Here is a 20,125-nt window from a genome sequence, read left to right as displayed (position 1 = left end):
CTTACGAAAATGTTAGTCTCCAACTTTTCTATATATTTATCGAGTCCCCGCAGCAATTTATCTCTTCAAAAATTATAAAAATGTTCCGTTCGAATGAATACGCCACTGAAAATATACTTCTTCGAATGTGTTCCGTTTTATAAGACGGAGCCGATAACATTTGAAATTCAAACCGCACGATTAAAGTCGCATTAGCTTCTTGCGCGTGTTCACAAGGTTCTCCTTGCACAACTTTGATATTTGCGATTTTAACAGTCGCCGTTCTCGAACTTGCATCGCCTATCTGCGTCATGCATGCAGCTTGTTTCGCAAAACCAAAAAAGCACGAGTAAATTATGAGTTCGTATCTTCTTTTTTGCATATAATAATTGACGTTCAACATAGAGGTACGATTAAGCAGGTGTCGAGATGGATGTTATTGCGAGAAAGTTCTTAAATCTTGATTCGTGATGAGAAAAATATATGACGACGTTTAATTCAATCAGTTATTAAATATAGTCACATTTTATCTGCAAATGTATTCAATGTATTCATTAATTCATTCTTGCTAATAGATTTTATATATTTACTTTTTCATTTTAATGATGCGATACGTAATATACAAATATTGATATATTTTTTTAATGCAATCTGCGATATGGTAATTAATAAGTTATTTGCTAACTATACTTAATATTATTATTAATACTTAATATTATTATTATTATTACTATTATTATATATGACATTATCGTTGACTGTATCGTAGATCAAATATTAGTATCGATTTCTCTGCTGCACATAGCTGTTGTAATGTAGAGCGAGAAATTACGCGAGTTTGAAACCAATTTGTAAAATTATGTCGTAACAAGTTAACGCGTGAATGCACATATAACGAATGATATATCAAGTGCTGTAAATTAAATTTATCATATCATGCAAAAAAATAGGTCATAATATATTTTATCTTATTAACTTTTTCAAAAGCATAAATAGATATAAAATATCATATTTCCATTCGATGATACCCGAGATGATATCACAACAACAATACTATAATTCGACTATAATTCGATAAATGACATACATTTGTGTTTCCACAAATACATGTATAAAATTCTATTCGAAGTATATATAAAGATTATATGAAAATATATAAAATCATGTACGATTTAAACAGAACGGAATACATAAGCTATACTATTATAAATTATATAGAATTATGTAACCACAAGGGATACTATCGCAGTTGACAAAAAATCTTTATCTTAAGCTAGAAAATTCAATCTTATATTTTACTTAATTGCATCAGCGACTTAATGTCCATTAAGAGTACGATTGTAGGAAAGAGAATGGTACAACATAATTTGCATGTAATTTCCTGAATGCGCAATGCATTAAGAATAATCTTGAATGATAATTTCTGAACAAATAGACTGGAAAATTTAAAAAGCGATTACGAAACTATAAATCATCAAATACAATCGCTATTGCGTGGCGAGTCTAATGTATCTCTATCCCCAAAATATATCCAGGCAAAATGTATCCAGATATCTTCGTTCATCCCCTTTACTTCTTAATTCGAGACACGCACACGAGCGAACAGCGCGGAAAAGACCTGATTAATCGATTACCCTCGATTTCAATCGTCGCGTGTATCTTGGGCTTGACGAAGATTGGGAAGACTCGACGTTACATCTGATTCTCCGTCGCGCGTATAGGCATTTAAATAACGACAGGGCGCGTAGTATACCGTTATGTCAAACTATGAGCTCGCGAGCTCGTGAAACGATACGACTCGGAGTCACGTAAAACGGTGAAAGGGGAAGCGAGAGAGCAAGCGGGGAGGAAGGAAGGAGTCGAAGCGAGAGGCTCTTCTCGCTTCTATACGTCGAGAGGGCACCACCAAAGTCGCCGCGCGTGCCTCCTTCCAGCGACTATGAGCTGCGCGCGCATTTCACGGCTGAATTATCGGGGGGAGGCCGCGGAAGGGATCGTGAGCGCGACAGAGAAGCTGAAGAAGCGGAGAGGTGGGACCGAGACAGCGTACGGCGGCGAGGATGCCCTGTGAGGTGGGTATGGAAGTGGGGGTGAAGCTCGCGGATCGCGGGAGAGGAGGTGAACGAAGTCGAGGAAACCAGGCAGAGCACGTAGGCGGTGATGGGCGGTGACGGATTCTGGTGGGGCCCCGCCTCGCGGACCCGACCCCTTTTTTGCCCGGGGGCCGTTGAGTCCTGGATGTTTCCCTACCACCTAATATCCCCGCGTCTGGTTGAGACCAAGTCGTTCGGACAGTCGGCAGTCTGTCACGGGGCGAAGAACGGGAACCACGGTAATCCTGGCCTTTTCCACGGAGAGCCTTTTTTTTTATCCGAGCGACGATCAGTCGCGAGGACGACACCGGAACGCGTTCGATACGTGAGTCTGAGACACGTTCGCATCGTCGTTCGATCCCGTGATCTCGAGTGCAGTGCGTAAACGTAAGCAGCTGGACAGAACAAAACGACTCGGAGGCGTGAGAGGGACTTTCTTACTGTCTGGTGTGACTTTAATTCCGCGGTGCGCGAATCACCAACGCGCGGGTCACCAATTACGACAACTCCGGGTCGGCGTCGAGATGCTGACCGATATGACACCGGCGGCGGCTGGTCAACTCTACCCCCAGCTACAATCTATCGCGAAGTCGCCGGTGCACGGGCACGTGGTGAGTCTCCGTCTAAAGTCTTTCGTCTTCCTCTCTTTTCCTTTCTTTCAATGTTGTGTGGGTCATATTATCGTACCACCCGATCGCTCGATTTTCCATCAAAATCCGCTGCTGCGACGTGTCTTGATGTGTGACGAAATTTGTATCTATCATCATCATGACTCGTGGAAAAAGATCTTTGACATTAGTGAAAGGAACCCCCGTCGCGACGAGTTAATTTTTCGGTCGAGTTAGATCTACGATCTCTTCCGAGCAAAAGCGAGTTCTCGAGTTTCATTGGGACGTTAATCCCGGACTGAGATCTTTACCCCAGCAGGTAGAGCACGATGCCAAAGATTAGCTGCTACCGTCAAATCCTTCACACCTTCGATAAGATCGCTGAGATTTCCTCAAAGGTGTACTTTAACAACTGCTTTGGTCGCCGATCACTGCTATGGTCATCTCAGGCGTCATCTTTGATCTCCGACGTCAATTTGCTGGTAGACTTTGTCTTCGAATATATTACGAAGGAAAAACGTTTCATGCACGAGTTATATTTGAAGTTGAAGGAAAAACAGTAAATTAAATAGTTAAAGTTGATAAACATTCCATGTAATTTACGGATGGATGCTGCGTAACTAGACATTAGCAAATTACTTTGCTATTATTTATAATTGCTACAATAAGATTCGATTATCTATATACAAAAATTATGCTTTATTTAATATATAATCATATATTATGAGGTTTTTATTCCAACGTGCAGGAGTGATAAATGAGAAGGTTGGTTATTATCTATACATAACAGGTATATATTTAGTTATTCATGATACATCTGGAACATTAGAATGAATATAGCAATCAATATTCTATAAACCGTATCATTTATTTATATAATATATCAATTGAATAATCAAGATAAGAAAACAAATCGTAATCGAAATATTATGATGTATTACGTTATAAAATAATTTATCATTAATACATCAGCTTTCAAACTTTTTATCAAATAATTGAGCGATCGAATAAAATTTATTTGTGCAATTAGTTTTAATAATGTCGACATCAATATGAATAAAAGAAGACATGCGACAACGTTTCATTCATTGTTATTACGTAATAATAATTCTTACATTATTTAATGATTAAGGAAAGGCAAAGTTAAGGAAAGGCAAAAACAGAAACGCATTGAAATATCAACTATTTGCATAAATTGTAAATTAGCAAATGCTTGATATGAGCGCGGTAACCTTTAACGTGTTTTATGAAGCCTAAGTGATCAATGTTGAATGTGTCAACGTTGAGAAAGGAGTAATTTAATATTACGCAACGTCATATCGTGCGATTGCAAGAGTTTTGCAATGTATGCTAAGATCTTGATCGAGGATTAAACGACAGAGATTAAACAATTCTTTACAAATTCAAGGAACCGCCTACGCGGAGAAACAAATAGCCGTAACTTTTTATACATATGTTAAATATCAATAATCTTTTTTTCGGTGATCATTATCAATCAATATTAGACTTTATCTTAAATAAAGATAAAACGATTTATCGTGCTGAAAATATATATGAGTACCCATATGGAATTTGTGAAGTCGCCTTTCGGCATGTAACGGAGCGACACGTTGCAAGTTGCGTTACGGATCAGATGCGAAATATCGGAGATAATCTGACGATGATAAACTCAAAGTATTCTTCAGCTTTCGCGACCGTGGCCGGACAACATGTGCTCCGCTCGTTGCTCGAAGCTCTTTATTTTATGACTCGGCAGGAAGGACGACGGCGGTCGTCGTGCGGGCCCTGCAAGATGATTTACGAGTCGACGTAAAAAAGTAATTAAATCCCTGCCGTCAAAAAGGAAGGCGTGCGCGCGAGCGCGAGTATTAATTAAGTCAGGCAGAAAGTTTCCTGTGTGCCGCGTTGAGTATTAATGTCGGCGAAAAGTCGCATATCTGTCGATGAACATTGCGCGGGCGCTCGAAATCGTCCTTCAGACTGATCCAACTTCCGGTCTGGCTTTTTGCGACCTCTCGTTACCTCGCACGGTTCTCCATCCTTGATTCGCTATTTGTTTTTCGATATCCGCGCTTCCCCCGTCTCCATAATGGCGAACCTGTTTTCGCGTGATTCTCGTAGCTTGCCATCGCGTCATCGTTTGAGTCTTTTTTGCAAGCGGCCCGTTTTTTGCATCTCTACGAGATTATTCATAGCATCGACGATCCAGATCATTCTATAACTCGCGCTTGTGAATAACCGTAAATTCCAGATGAAGGAAATTACAACGCAAAAGAATTCGAATAAATTCGTTTCAGGGAATCGAATAGATTTTCATATACTGCATATACAAAAATATGTATTGAGTATTAGAAGCATTCACAACCAATTTTTTGTTAGAAAGTAATGGTTTCCTATCGCGCGCGAGAATCCTTTCAGAATTTTTCCAGCTTCTCATCGAGAGGAAAAATCATATACCAGGTTTCATCTAAATCGGAGATGTCCCGTTTTCCAAACTACGGCCACGTTCCTTTGCCAGTGTCGAGCTACTCGATCCGAATGTATCGAGTGTCCCTCGCACAATGGTCCTTGCGCAAGGTTCTCAGGACTCAAAAGAACTACCCTACCTGTGTATCCGAGGAGCCAATTATTTGTCCGATCTCCTTTGTGCGCCGAAGGAATCCACTTGACAGGATGCGTGGGATGGAAACGCGATGCCTACTTCCTTTCGCCACCCGATCTCGCCAATAGTATCTACTCTCCTCCGTAAGGGTCTTGTCTCTTTGTTTCTTTCTCTTCATCCTGTCTTTCTCTCATGTCGTCAATGGAGGTCCTTAAAGGGCCATGAAACTCCTCGATAGTGCATCGGTGAATGGAACGCGACCTCTGCGTTACGCGTCGATTAATACGCTCGACTTAGCGCGACGAGAGGAATAGAAGCGAACCTCATCGCGTTGTCGTGCGACATTAACTCGTCGTTTACACGCATACGCACGTTCTCCCTCTTTTTCCTCAGGGTCGATTGGATGAGAATGTCAACAACCCTAGTTTCGACGCGCGACGTTTCGATCGTAAACTTTCAACTTTTTTCAAGCAACGCAATACATCTCGAACGTTGCATTACGTTCTTTACTATCGACGGTAAAATTTTTACATTGTTATGTAATTAAATTTTCACGATCGGAAAAAAATCTTCAAATAAATCTATATAGCTATGATATTTATCTGAATAAAAGGGAAGAGGAAAACGATACATAATGTATGTGTTTAGGAATATAAAGATATGTTACTTTCTTACTGCTCCAATGTCATGCATAATAAACGTGACACACGCAAAACGGCACACGCTGAACCTTCGTCACGTTGAAGCTATACATGAAACTACCTACAAAACTTGGAGAGAATTTTCTTGGTAAAGTTATATATCGGCACGCTATATTGAAAAGACGTGAATCCGAGGGAAACCAGCAAACGTGTCACGCTATGAACGACTCAGCGCGATGCAGCAGCATTGTCTTTCTAGCGATCGATTCCGGTGAGTCATTAATAAATTAATACTTCGACCGATGAAGCCTGGAATATCCCTGGAACCGAGGAGTTACTAATTCACGAACGACTCCGCCGCGCCCCGTCGCTCTCTTCGTTGACACAATATCTTTATTTCCAACGGACTACGCTACTTCCGCCTCCTCTCTCTCTTTCTCTTTCTCTCCGTAATCTCATATTAAATATTTTAAAAATTCTGTTCGAGAATACAAACTTGTAATACTGACGCATACATGTACGCGCGCGAGCACGCGCACGCACACGCGCGCACACACACACACACACACACACACACACACACACACACACACACACACACACACACACACACACACACACACACATATACATGCGTACAAGTATAGGAAATGATTACAAAATCTTCATTTAAATTATATTTTCTGAAGTAGATGACCTGTTATGTGTATTATACCGCTGAGGATCGTGACACGAGAATGAGACAAAATCGGAAGAGAATATCGCATATATGTTCTTGTGACAGAACTAACATCCTCGAGCACTTTTATATGCGACTCTACTCGTGTCCGCCAATAGCGAATGTAGTTGACACCTGTCAATATTTTGCACGATGTCATCCGCGCTGTGCTCTCGAGTACCCTCTCGAGGGCTCTCCTACTTCCACATCGGTAATCCGATAATCCGATTCCTCTGGTAAAGGTGTCCTTTTAAGCGACGTCCCGTTGACATTTTCAAGAGCAACAATGGACTGCGAACGGCCGCTGCGGAGTGCAATGTTCGTCGTGCAGAAAACTGCGTCCTCTGTCACGCCGGGAACGCGGACGAGGGTTGCGGAGGGAGGTGCGTGAGCACCTTTTTACGTGACCTAAGAGGATTTACCTGAAGCACCGGATGCCATACGAGGATGTCGTCCTAATTTGTACTATTTGAGAGCAAAAGATGGAGAGAGAAAGGGATCACAGAAGAAGAAGAAGAAGAAGAGAGAGAGAGAGAGAGAGAGAGAGAGAGAAGAGGGAAACGTATTTCCTTAAACGACCGCAACATCTCTTGCGAAACATGCGATACACACAGTCTTTCGTTGGCCACGAAGCCCTTCTAAATCTTAAGGGTCCGAAGCATCCGAATTTCGCTTCACATTCCAGAGAATAGATCTTTTGGCGTTGCAAGAAAGAATTCAATAGAAACGTGCGGTTCAAAATTTGGTTAATAAAGATCTTTTCTCTCTCTCTCTCTCTCTTTCTCTCTCTCTCTCTCTCTCTCTCTCTCTCTCTCTCTCTCTTATAAAGTGTTTGCCAAGTACTGAACTGAAGAAACCAAAGACTGAAAGCTTTATTTTTTCTTTGTTTTCTTATTTTTTAATTATGTTTTATACACAAAAAGAACGATTTTGCTAAAGTATCTAAAAATTTATCTATAAATATATATTTGAAAATAACTATACGGAAAGAACAATTTTATTGAAGTATTTAAAAATTTAGCTATATATAGATCTGAAAATAATTTTGTTGGATAAAATATTTATATAGCGTAGTTATCAAGCTAGTTATTAGAATGTTAAAACTTTTTGCAACAATAATATTATTAATTTAAGTAGTTTATATAATTATTTTGATGATCAAACAAAATTATTTTCACATATGTACCATAGCTAAATTTTTAAATACTTCGATAAAATCATTCTTTCCGTGTAAAAATTTGTATTTCATTTTCTACATTAATTTTTTTATATAAAAATTTCATTTATTTTAATGACTCTCATGCCAATTCTGCATAAAATTTTATTGGTGGAAAATCATTGATCAGGATAATAGTCACTGCTTTTCTCGACCCCTGTCTGTCACGCCCAATGTGATATCCTAATGAATTATTTTCGTCGAGCGCATCGTAACTCGCGACGTGTAAACACCCTTTCGAAAGCTCGCTCGTACAGCTCGTTCTGCTCGCCGTGCTGCCCGGGGCCCAAAACTGGCAGATGTGCAGGGAGACAACATGGCCGCCGGGTGGCAGTTTGTGAAAAGTCGTCTTTAGGAAACCGTTATTACATATGATCGATTGATTTTGGTATCGTTTAAGCATCGACATGGACGTCGCGCGCGGCCGTCCCTTCTCTCCTGTAAGAAAACGATACGAAAACAGCCGGCTATAATTTGCGTATACGTGTGTGCAACGAGTTCGCATGAAAAACTAGTATATGTGTACTAGTATATGTGTACACGTATACATACTTAAGTCAGACAATTATAATGTCAAATTGATCATAGATATGACGTGTGTCTGGGAAAAACAGTTTTGCTGAAAAGTAAACGTTGATACGACACGTAAAATAATTTCTTTTTTTACCCATGTTGCGCACGAATATTGCAAAGAAAGAACGATTTTATTGAAGTATCCAAAAATTTAGTTAGATATATACAGAAAATACTGAAAATAATTTTGTTGAACCATAAAATAATTATGTAGAAGTAGAATGTTTAAGCATTACTGATAATGGCTGCGTCCAGTAAAAAAAGCAGACTGCAACTGTTGTAAGATTCTGTGAATATGATTGGTTTAAATTATATATTTAGATGAAGAACTAAGGGCAAGGTTAATAACATTAAAGAATTTTACAACAGTTGTAAAGCTGCTTTTTTTATGTTAAACACAATGCTGTGGAATATAAAAGGTTTTAATATCTTAGTAACTAATTTGAACATCCCATATAATTATTTTAATGGTCTAAGCAAAATTATTTTCAGATTTGTATCTAGTTAAATTTTTAGATATTTCAGTATCAGATGAAGTAAATTGCAATATCCAGAAAATGTATTGTAATAATGGATTTGGACACGGAGATAATCTGCGAAATGCACTTCTGGATAGAAAGTACTCATGAAAACCTCAAAAGTATTATTCAGCATTGTTTTTGTGGCAGTTGGCGTTCCTGAGAAGCGAGCAGAAGAGACAGTATTATCTCAAGTCGTATAATTCTTAACGTAGCGATTATTTCGAAAAACAATATCCTGAAACAGAAAACGTCGCGTGCCACGGATTCACGGAATCCATGGAGTCCACGCTGACCAATAAGCTGCGGGCTGAAAAACATCATTCGAAAATGTAATCGATCCTAAACATCCAGAGAAATATGCGATAGATGAGGTTCCTCGAGCCGGATTGGCACGTCGCTTATATATTTCAGAGAGACATAAATTGTGTGAAATTGCAGGCTAGAAGATATTACGCGGGGCGATATATTTATTGCTTTTTCAAAGTCTGTCTATGTTACGGATGATTTATGCGTTTCAACGTATTAGAACCTCGAGTCAGCCTTTCTCGAAACCGGTCGCGGGAACACGATACTCGCCATTACCCTTCATCCCTACTTTCCCAGCTTCGATTAACAGCACCGTATCTGCGAAGTGAATCGGTCTAAAAAACACTACGGAAGTTAATCTTCGATCGATGGTTGCGTTACTGATCGAAGTCTCGTGCATGTTCGCGTTTCTCGTTTCGCAAGATCCTTCTTTGAAAAGATCCTGCTCGGGCAGAAGTAAACTCACGTGAATATATTTTGAATAAAGCTGTCGCACGTGGTTATTAAAGTTATAGACTGTACGACAGATTCGATATTGTGGCTGTGAAAACTCAGATCAAGATGATGGTAAAGATATAACAACGTATTACCTTTTAAATAAAGAAGTTCACTCGGGCATTATTTTATATATCGAGTCACGAGGAGACATTGGTGAAGGACACTTGTGAAAGGTACAAACAACCTTTTTCTTTTGGTCCAACCTTTGCTTGAAATGGACATTTTTATAAAAATGGCACTAACTAAGAAGGGGAAAAAGAAGTAAGTTTTAATGAAAATGATGGCTCTCTTGGAAAGAAAAGATTACAAACTGGCGTTGTTAAACGAATATTGTTTATTTGTTAAACGATAATCGGCGTGAGATTGTTAGTGAAATTTTGCAGATAGTCGTTGACCGCGCGAGTGCCGTGCACAGAGATACTATATCGAGCACTCGCGAGATCCACACGCGTTGTGTGTACCACTCGTTGCACATCGTACGTACGTACAAGCCGCGGCTCGATCGAACCTGCAATTTGGTGTAGATACGCCCGTGCGTGTGGGTTTATCGGCCGCGTGCAGCGGCTTGCACCGGGTTATACGTGCCTTCCGCCGGCCATCATCGTATCGCTCCAAGGTCCGATAATTGAAAAGCCAAGACTTCTCTCTACTCCCATCGCGCGCTGCGAAACAATATTCCTCCTAGGCGCGCACGAGCCTCGGCGATGGTACGTCGAATTACCGGCCATTATCGTGACGTATCATCGCCGGGCAGCGTCATTCACCGGGCTCCGGTGATGGGAAAGGACGAACAATACTCGATCTGTGGTCGACACCTCGAGGCTTTATCGTGCACCACTCGAGTAAAGTGGAGGACGATTATTAACGACTCTCGCTGCGCGGTTCTATTTAAGCCCCGCTAACTTTTTTTATCGCTGAAACAATAGGGATATCTTTCCGCTGAAACCGAAAACGCTCGCGGCGAGGAACGCGCGACGCGATTTTACAAATTTTAGCCGTCGACAGAACTTTGTGCTCTTTCCTTCCAGCTCGCAGTGCAGCGCAGCGCGGCGCGATGCGACGTATCGACGTTATCGATATATATCGCGCACGTGTACACGCGCGACCATTATATTCCTGTCGATCGTTGTAGGTACAATCGTACAGTACAACACAGTACTGTCGAAGAATGAGTAATATCCTCGTTGACAGACAATTGTTCTAACGCGCGTTGGCCGGAACGATTGTTAACGATCTCGCTATCTTTCGCTCTATAGGAATTCTTAAACAATTGGACAATAGTATCGAATCATCGAGTAAAAAAGAGCATAAACATGAGGAAGTTGGAGATTAGATTAGATTATATGTAATTTGTTAGACAAGCATGGTCGTTTAAAGGAGAGAACTTGCTGTTCGATAAATTTATTCCGAATACGCACCTGTCCGTATACGCGGTGTAATTTTTCGCGTGGCGCTTGACGCATTAGTACCGTGATTAGTACTATGCGAGTAATCGTTACCGGACGCTTGTTGAAAGAGCGCGATGAATGACGGGTACCAACGACGCTCGGCGGGACGCAGAAGCCTCTACCCTTTATCCGGCAGTGCCGACCTCTCGCCGCTCAGCTCGAAGGATAAAGAGCACCCCCGCGGGGAGTCGTCTCCCCCGCGGCGTCCAAACCAAAACACCGACTGCATGAACGCGTCCAGTGCCGACCGCGATGATTTATCGCTTTTTCGATTACGTATCTTACGCTTTCTCACTCTTCTCTCTTCGATTTCGATCTTGTCTAGACGAGAAACTATAATTTTGATATATCACATTTAAATATTATGTAATTATTTCATTGAGATCCCTTAATTAAATATAGATCTTACACACACATGGTTTTTCTTTCAAATATTTTTAAAGGACAAATTTATTTAATAAAATTTTAAATACAATTCTAGTTATGTTACAATTATACATATAATTATATTTTTTTATAATCTAAAATTTTATTTAAAAATCTATTATTAAGTTTTTTATGTAAAATCTCTGCAAAAAAATGACATGAATTAGAAATATAAAATTGTTCAAAAGAGAGGAAAGACAATTACATATTTTAAAATTATTTATTATGATAATATTAAACATAAATTAACTTAGAGCTAATCATAAATGTGACTCATCCTATAATATAAAATATAAATGCACAGGGATATATTAACTATAAACTATAGGGATAGGGGTTGAAGGTTCTTTCATCAATAGGCTTTTCTGATCAGCAATAACGTATGTTTTTATTTTACGCAACGTATTTAACAAAGGTATTTACAGTTTTAAAAAGCAGTCAGTACAATGTAATGTTTGAGTACAATGTAATTATAAGCATGTCACTGCAAAGAAAAATTTGTTTGTTGCCGTGATTGAAGCTTTTATAATAGTAAATCGTAAATAGTACATCGTCATGTCGATAATGAAATCTTTATATTATTTAACTTTTGTATACAAACGAATTTCATAATAAAAATTATATTGAGTGTTCATTAGAGTATTAGAATGATTCAAATTGCAAAAATGTAATAATGCAAAAATCTCTGTAGATAATCGTAAATTATTTTCTTAATTATTCTTTTTTTTTTTTTGAAGATCCTTTACAGATAGAATCTCACTGATTTTGTATCAGTTTATGCTTTTTTTGTTGTATGTTACTTTTTATGTTTACAAATTATATTATGTAGCAATAAATCAGTTATGTTTGAAATGTAATTGAATGTGCGAGGCATTTTTCTGCAAATTTTTATATCACTTTAAAATTGACGAAATAACCCCACTCTACACACGTGTTTGACTTCTATAAAAAATATATATAAGAATATATGGTTTTTTAAAAATATAAAGTATAAAAAATCTATCATTAAATATTTTCATACGAAAAAGACATATATATTCTGTACGATATCTAGAGCTGGGAATGTATGAAATACTCAGAATGTTTGAAATATTTTTCTTTTAAACACAATATTTATGATACAATTGTATTTTATATTTTGTATTTCAAATCGAAAGATTGAAAATATTTCATATTTTTCAAATAATAAGATTGATTGTCAATTTTAGTATTTGAAATACAAAATATAAAATATTTTTATGTTCTCCGCTGCAAACGCAAAATATAAAATACAATTGTATTATAAAGAAATTATGTTATAAATACTGTTTTTCAAATAAAAGTATTTCAAATACATAGATGCCCAGCCCTGACAATATCAAACCGTTGCTCATGCGAGCGGCAAACTTTTAGCTGCCACTGTACGTATACACGCTCGAACAAGGCTAAAAATCAGGCTCGCAATCTGGATTCTCGTTCACGTTGGCCTGTCGTCCCGACGTGTTGGCACCTCGCGCGTCCCCGGTTTCTACTCTTCGCGAAGAGGCTCGACAAACCCCGAGGAGGAAGGAAGAATGGAAAACGCTCGCGTGACGAATATTTGACGCGTCCCGCAGTTCTATTCGCCAGCCGAGGAGCCGTATTTAGCGTCGTCTTCTTTCGAGCAATTTAAAGCTCTTTCGCGCGTGGAGTCGGCCGACGACCTCTTCCGGGATTCTGACGACGACTTCCGGCATATTCCGCACGTGAAGAAGCCAGCCGCGATTTTCCTCTTTTAGCAGATGCAAACGGCCGCACCTTGCGCGGCTCGGACCGCCCCGGGTGCACGTACACGCATGTATGTGTGCGGAAAGATCATTGCGTGCGGCGTCCGCGTGCGAAAGAGGAATCAACGAGTTTCGAGTAATTGCCCGACGTATTATTACCGCGGAATGCGGCGGATTTGATATTAAATCGGTCGTGCGTATACGCGGTCGGATATATGTCTTTTTTCTCATACGACAGTCAGTTACAATCACATGTAATTGCTTCTCCTCCTTAATCGATCTTTATCCTCACTTATGTGACAATACACAAGTCGAGCTGTTAACTCAAGAGAAAGAGAGAGAGAGAGAGAGAGAGAGAGAGAGAGAGAGAGAAAGAGAAAGAGAATATATTACGTTTTAGAAATGCCAATAAAAGTGGAGTCGCTAGCGTAATCGTTACGCGTAATGATACTTGACCCACGAGGCCCTTCACAGAACCCTTCGCTCTCGGAAATTATTTCACATCACGCCGGTGCTGAATTGTTTCGACCCGTCAACGAAGCCCTTGGAGAAAGACTGACGGCACGCACAATACACTGCGTATCTATTTCGAAAGTATAGAACAAATATACTCATCAAATCAGAAATAAATCTGTGACGGCTTCGTCTCTCTTTTCCACATAATATGCCGTATAATAAATTACAGAAATAAGAGAAGCTTGTTTCGTGCAACGAGGCGTGCATGATTAATGAGTGGATGTTGTATCAATAACTCATAACGCCTTACGAACGACAAACAAATGGAATGTCTGACGGGTGTTTAAAGATTATGACTCGTGTTTCCACCGCACATTTAGCACTCAATACAGCTGTCTTCTTCTCGTCTTATATTGACATCGCCCACAAACGACATCTCGGAATTTAAAGAAGAGTAAAGAATGCTTGAAATGTTATGTTCTAACAATAGTACATAAGTGAAAATCGATCGAGAAATGTTCAACACAAATAAACGAGAGAATATATCAAAATGGATGTTGATGCCTACACTATCAAAGATATGGGTGTGGATTTAAATTATATTACCATCATGCGATGTCGGTAATATAATTTAATAATTTTCACTCTGTGTTGATGCTAATATTAACATCAACTTGATGGAAATCTCTTGTGTTTATATCACATCATCACAATGTGGACTAAAATTCTTGGTATTAAATTTATGCCGTATTAGTATTTGTATCAACATTAACAATATTTTTTTTAGAGTATAATAATATTTTTGCGTGGATCTTATTATAATTTCCTATAATTTTTTAAACGATATTTACATATTCCATTGAATCCTACATGGATCAATACGCTGTCAAATATATAAAACGCAAGTTTATTACAGTTTTTCAAGATTAATTTGGGAAATTTAGGGGGATTATTAATATTTCAGATTGCATTGAAAGTTCGACAATCATATCGGCATGCAATTATCATTTCTGAAATTAATTCATTTAAATGAATATATATAATAGTTCAACATCTTAATATTCAAACCGTAGTGTCGTTTCGTATTTAAAGTAATGTATATAAAACGCAGTTTTTATCCGATTTATCCGACTATTGAAAGGGAAATATGCGGTCGTAGAAAAGTGATGCGGAAGATAGATCTTGTAGAGTTCCAATGCCTCGCCTATATTTTCGTGGAACCGATTCGCGTAGCGACGCGAACCGATTCGCGAGTCGACGATTTAGATCATATCAGAGATCTTACGTAGTTTGTGTAATAAGGAAAAAAATCTCAAAGAAATGGCGCGCCAGAAGAAACCGGACTGGCAAACGAGGACCGGTCAACGGAACATTCTCCGATTTTTCGCCAGTCCAGCTTGTTCGCTCACTCGGTCGCGTTCTCGCAGGCTGGATAATTTGCATTTCGGTATCTCCATCACATTCTACGTACCCCGAGGTGACGAATTATCCTCTCCGCGCATTGCGTAACGACCCCCGTCGTCGTCGTCGGAGCCGATACCGTTAGATTTACGGATCGGATGGCGTTCTCGCCATGTTCTATTCCGGCGCGACATCCGCCAGTGAATTAGGAAAATCAAGTCCCTCTCTCGCGGAAGGACGACGCACTGCCGTCACGATTTATGGGCGCGTCCTCGAGAATCGAGGGAACATTCTCTCGTTCACTCATTTATGAATTTTTATGTAGGGGGATTCACATGGCTTTCCATGTTTAGCCACTTATTTACGAAGCTCTCTATCATCAAGCATTAAAATAATCATCTCTGTACAGCAGCATCTTCTCTTTTAACATTTAATCTTTCCTTTTTCTTTTATTAACGATCCTTAACGGCATGTAGGACGTGCGTTAAGGATTTTTCAATATTAGATATTAATACTTGATATTATTATGAAATACTTAATATATTAATTCTGTTATATCCGAAATCCATTTAACAAGTTTACCAGATAACCTGAAATTGCAAATTGCAACATTTCCGATGAATTTGATTTATTAATCTACTAGTGTGCTTTGAACGTATATCCTGCATATCATAGCATAGTCAGAATAGTGTACTCATCCAACAGTCAACGATTATTCAAACTTCCGTCGCGGCGATAAAATCGCTAAAAGATAGTAAGCATCTACTTGCGTGCTCATGAACATTACCGCTCCTCAGACCGTCTTTGGCGATCGCTTCAGCAATCTTTCCGCGCGACGAAGATAATATATTTATGTGGCTTGTCGATGCACAGGTTATTCAAAGAACCAACCGCGTCAGATCTCGCTCCCACGGCCCGTTCGCTCGCTCGTCCAACAAATCGTGAAACAATAAATCCGGTCACAGGGGATCACCCTCTTTACGAGGTCCTTATATAACCGGGGATGATGCCCCTTTTGTGAGGGCGGGGGTAGCCTAATATGTCACAGTCTGTTGCAGGACGCCCCGGTGGAGCATGGTCCTCGAAAACGAGGGTGACCCATCGTTGCGAGGGTTGGCTTGCGATTAGATGCGCTCCTAATGGAGCGATTCAATAGCGACGATCTGATAAACCGATTCCACGCGTTCCTGGTCCCGTATTCGCGAATCATATTAACCATGATCCTCGTTTCATGACCTCATATCCCCGGGCGAATTTTACAATCGGCAGCACTGAAAATCGGACGCGTGTCATCTCTTTAAATTAACTTACTGATAGTAAATCTTGTTTTCTTGATTGAAAATACTGATTGACAGCAAATCAACATTTGATATTTACTTTTGGGATTGATGGCGTTTTACGGTTGAAGCTTCGCTTATAGAGTCGTCGAGAAATCCAAGATACAACGTTGAGAAAAATGATTTGCATAATTTCAGAACGCGTGATTTGCTGCGAGATAAAACGAACGAGCGAACGTATCGCGGATCTATCGTACGGAAGCACGATGAGGCAATAAATTTTGCGAAGTTGGCGCGGAAGACACGCGAACCATTTTGTTCGAGATCCGGTCGATCTGCTAGTACTGATATCTGTATACATACAACGTTCATTTTCGTGAATGTCGGCCTGGCTACAAATACTATACGTGAATTATATTAATAATAATAATAATTTTGCCTCGATTTCAATATTTTAATATTTTTTGCTAATCCATAAATGTGCACATTCAATATTATTCAAATATGATTTAAATACTTATTATACATTTCCATATAGATTGTTTAACTCTCTGGAGTTGGTGGACCAATTAGAATTTTGGTTGAAAATGGATAAATCAGAATTTTTGATTAAATCTAGAATTCTATGTAAAATTTTCTGGATCGTTCAATTTCAACCTAACATTTTTCTTAGCACAGAAATGTCAAACAATTTAATTTTTTCGTGTTACATCTGCGAATTTAGATTATTTCCATTAAAATATATTTTATAGTTTATTTTATATCATCATATATTTTGATTCTCAATTAGTGCCTTTTAATATAAATTAAATGGGTTTTATAGATTCAGTATGACTGTGTTGCAATTTAGATGTTAGCTTGAGAGAGTTAAAAGAAGCTTTAGAACGTCGTGTAAATTTTGAAAAAATGTAATCAACCTTATTTACTATAAAATTGTGTCAATAAATTATTCCAAATATACAATACATTCAGAAATAAAAAATTGATATTTTTAATAAGCTAGTTATATCTCTATAAAGAACTGCAGTAGTTTTACCTAAAGGTTATAAAATGCCCCGAACTTTTGAGCGATAATATAAGTAGCTACATATTTAATCATATGGGCTATACCATCATTTAAAAACAAACATCACCAGTGTACTGCTCTATTAAGCGGGAAATATTAATTATAATACTACATGTTCAATAACAACCGTATATAAAATAAGAAAATATCTAAAATTACGATCTCTCGTAATAGACAACGTGAGAAATATTTTTAATGGTGTTCAGTTGACTTTAATAACATAGTGACGTGCGTGTCGGTAAACTTTATCGCTTCGTCGACCGACGCCATTAAAGGTATTTTTCACGTCATGTCAATTACGCACACGAGCAACGAACTTTCTCTAAATGCACGTACCAGTTTTACCTTTTATCATTTTCATACTTGTCTTCATTATTTTTTTTCACTTCTGTGTACATTTTTTCTCCATTTTTCCATTTCCTTTATGAATCAACGTGTTATGGGTTTTTGTGAATTACGATTGCAATTTTATTGAGCGACACGGAACATAGCGTTCCCAACGACACTTGGACATTTTTTTAACAGCACGAAAATTGAAGATTTTAAAGTTGATGTTTTAAAATGAACACCCTATACCAAGCGCTAACGAGATAGAAAGCACAGGTTCCTCTCAAGCAACGGGTTACAACACGTGCAACGATTATAGGTATTACACGCGTGTACCGATAAAGCGTTTCGTTGGCAGAAGAAGAAGAGGATCGCTGAAGAAAAGGACCGCTTAATTCCGCCTACGCTTTAATTCGCGACCCTTTTAAATTACTGTTTATAACACGACGGTTTTCGATATATTATTTAAATTTTTATGTAGAAGCTCTTTTGTTTCTCGAGCATAATGTTCATAGATCGCGCATTTACTCTCGGCTTTAAACACCATCAATGCACACTTTCTGACGCTCAGCTGTGCTCTTTCGTTCAACAAATCAAATACACACAACTAGGCAATATGGAGTCGCGTCTCGATCTATTCTGATGATCTTTACATTAACCTCTTGACATTATCGGCTCGACATTACACGTTATTGGCAAGCCTATTACGAATGGATCTTCGTATCAACATTATGTTACCGTTAATAACGATGTAACATGGTCATTTATAAATAATGAATCAATAATACAAATGTTGGAAATTCTATTATTATGGCAAATAATTCGTTTTATGTGTTTAACGCCAGAATTAACTTGCTGACGTTCACTACCAGGTGTGTATAAAGCGCACTTTCTTCGAGAATAGAGCCACCTGTTTCGCAACCGGGTAGATTTATAGTCCCGTCAGTTACGTTCGCAGCGTGTTAAGTACGTCTATAGTCACCTACTTAAACATGACAGCTATATGGAAACTTCGCATAGTTCATAAGCAGTAGCAGTATCTCGAAATTTGATATTTATTACTGGTCATTACTAATATTTTACGTTTTTTTTTATTCTTCCGTAGACTAATTTGTCACAGTTAAAAGATCGAACTAGTCATCTAAAAAAACTCGCGAGATGATGTATAAATGTACCTAGTAAGAATAGATTGCATATTCTTGTGAAATTTTGTTACTAGCAATTTACAAAGAGTGAAGTAGTTTTATAGGTGCATCTAAGAGAGATTTGGAAAGTTCAAAAAAACCTCTTGGAAATTTTTGTCTCACTGCATTTTACCTGTACATTCTTTAGAAAAAAAAAATAAAAGTTATGAGTTACAAAACTTAATAATTTTTCAAAATCATGAACGAAAAGGAGGATTTATTAAACTCTAAAAAAAGAAAAGCATTTTTTAACGTAAAAATTGCTGTTTGTGATCAAATTATTATTTTTATCATTTTCATTATTATCTATAACTCTTCATTTTATTTGAAATATTATGTTTTTGTTAATTTTCGTTATTTCATTATTTTTTTCTACCGTAGCCTTTTATTTTAATTGTAATGTGTCATATCTTCTACTTTTTTTTAAGTTTTTTTTTCGTTTTTTGTACTTCTATTGCTTGTATTTAAAAAAATTCTTAGAGAACTTACCCTAGAACTGAACGCTGAAGCAATAATCAATTTCAAGTATCGAGTTGAAAAGAGTTGCTGATGTTCAATTCTTTCTAAAGAAATGTAGGGATTATAAAATCAAGAAACGCCAGTCTATAAAAATACCTATTACATCTATGAGATGACCGACATCGAAACCATTATGAAAACAGAATGTGATCTGTCATAGACAGATCGTTGCGTGAAGTTTTACAAGTTCTCGAACTATTTGCGAGACCGATCTCGGAAGATCGCGCGCGCGTGCGTCTTTTTTGCTCGGAATATTATAGCGCCGAGACGAGGGAGAGAAAGAGCCGCGGCTCTCCTCGAGAGATTGGATCTTTAACTGCTTTACTTTAGCGGCAGCTGCGTCCGGCCGAGTCGAGATGAACGAGTTCACGTGGTCTGCCAAAGGTGATTTAGTGCCAGTTTGTTGCCATAACGCCGTCGGTAACACGTCGCCCTGTTCAGCGAAGCCAAGGCGGTCGCTATATTACTCGACACGAGAATCTGCCGAGTGAGAGAGAGAGAGAAAGAGAGAGAGAGAGAGA

General features: G+C 38.5%; 1 protein-coding gene across 1 annotated transcript in view; it reads left to right on the top strand.

Annotated features, from left to right (window-relative positions):
* The first annotated feature begins 2,290 nt into the window (after positions 1-2,290).
* The window catches only part of LOC108687629 (transcription factor Sp9), a 32,263-nt gene continuing 14,428 nt past the window's right edge, over positions 2,291-20,125 (top strand). Inside the window, exon 1 of the mRNA XM_018193505.1 lies at positions 2,291-2,683. Within this exon, the coding sequence (XP_018048994.1) occupies positions 2,597-2,683 (87 nt within the window). The 5' untranslated portion in view covers positions 2,291-2,596. The remainder of the gene's footprint in view (positions 2,684-20,125) is intronic.

This window comes from Atta colombica, unplaced genomic scaffold (assembly GCF_001594045.1).
Source record: "Atta colombica isolate Treedump-2 unplaced genomic scaffold, Acol1.0 scaffold210, whole genome shotgun sequence".
Classification (NCBI taxonomy): domain Eukaryota; kingdom Metazoa; phylum Arthropoda; class Insecta; order Hymenoptera; family Formicidae; genus Atta; species Atta colombica.
The sequence above is the reverse complement of the archived record's forward strand: the minus strand, read 5'-3'. Positions and strand labels throughout refer to the sequence as shown.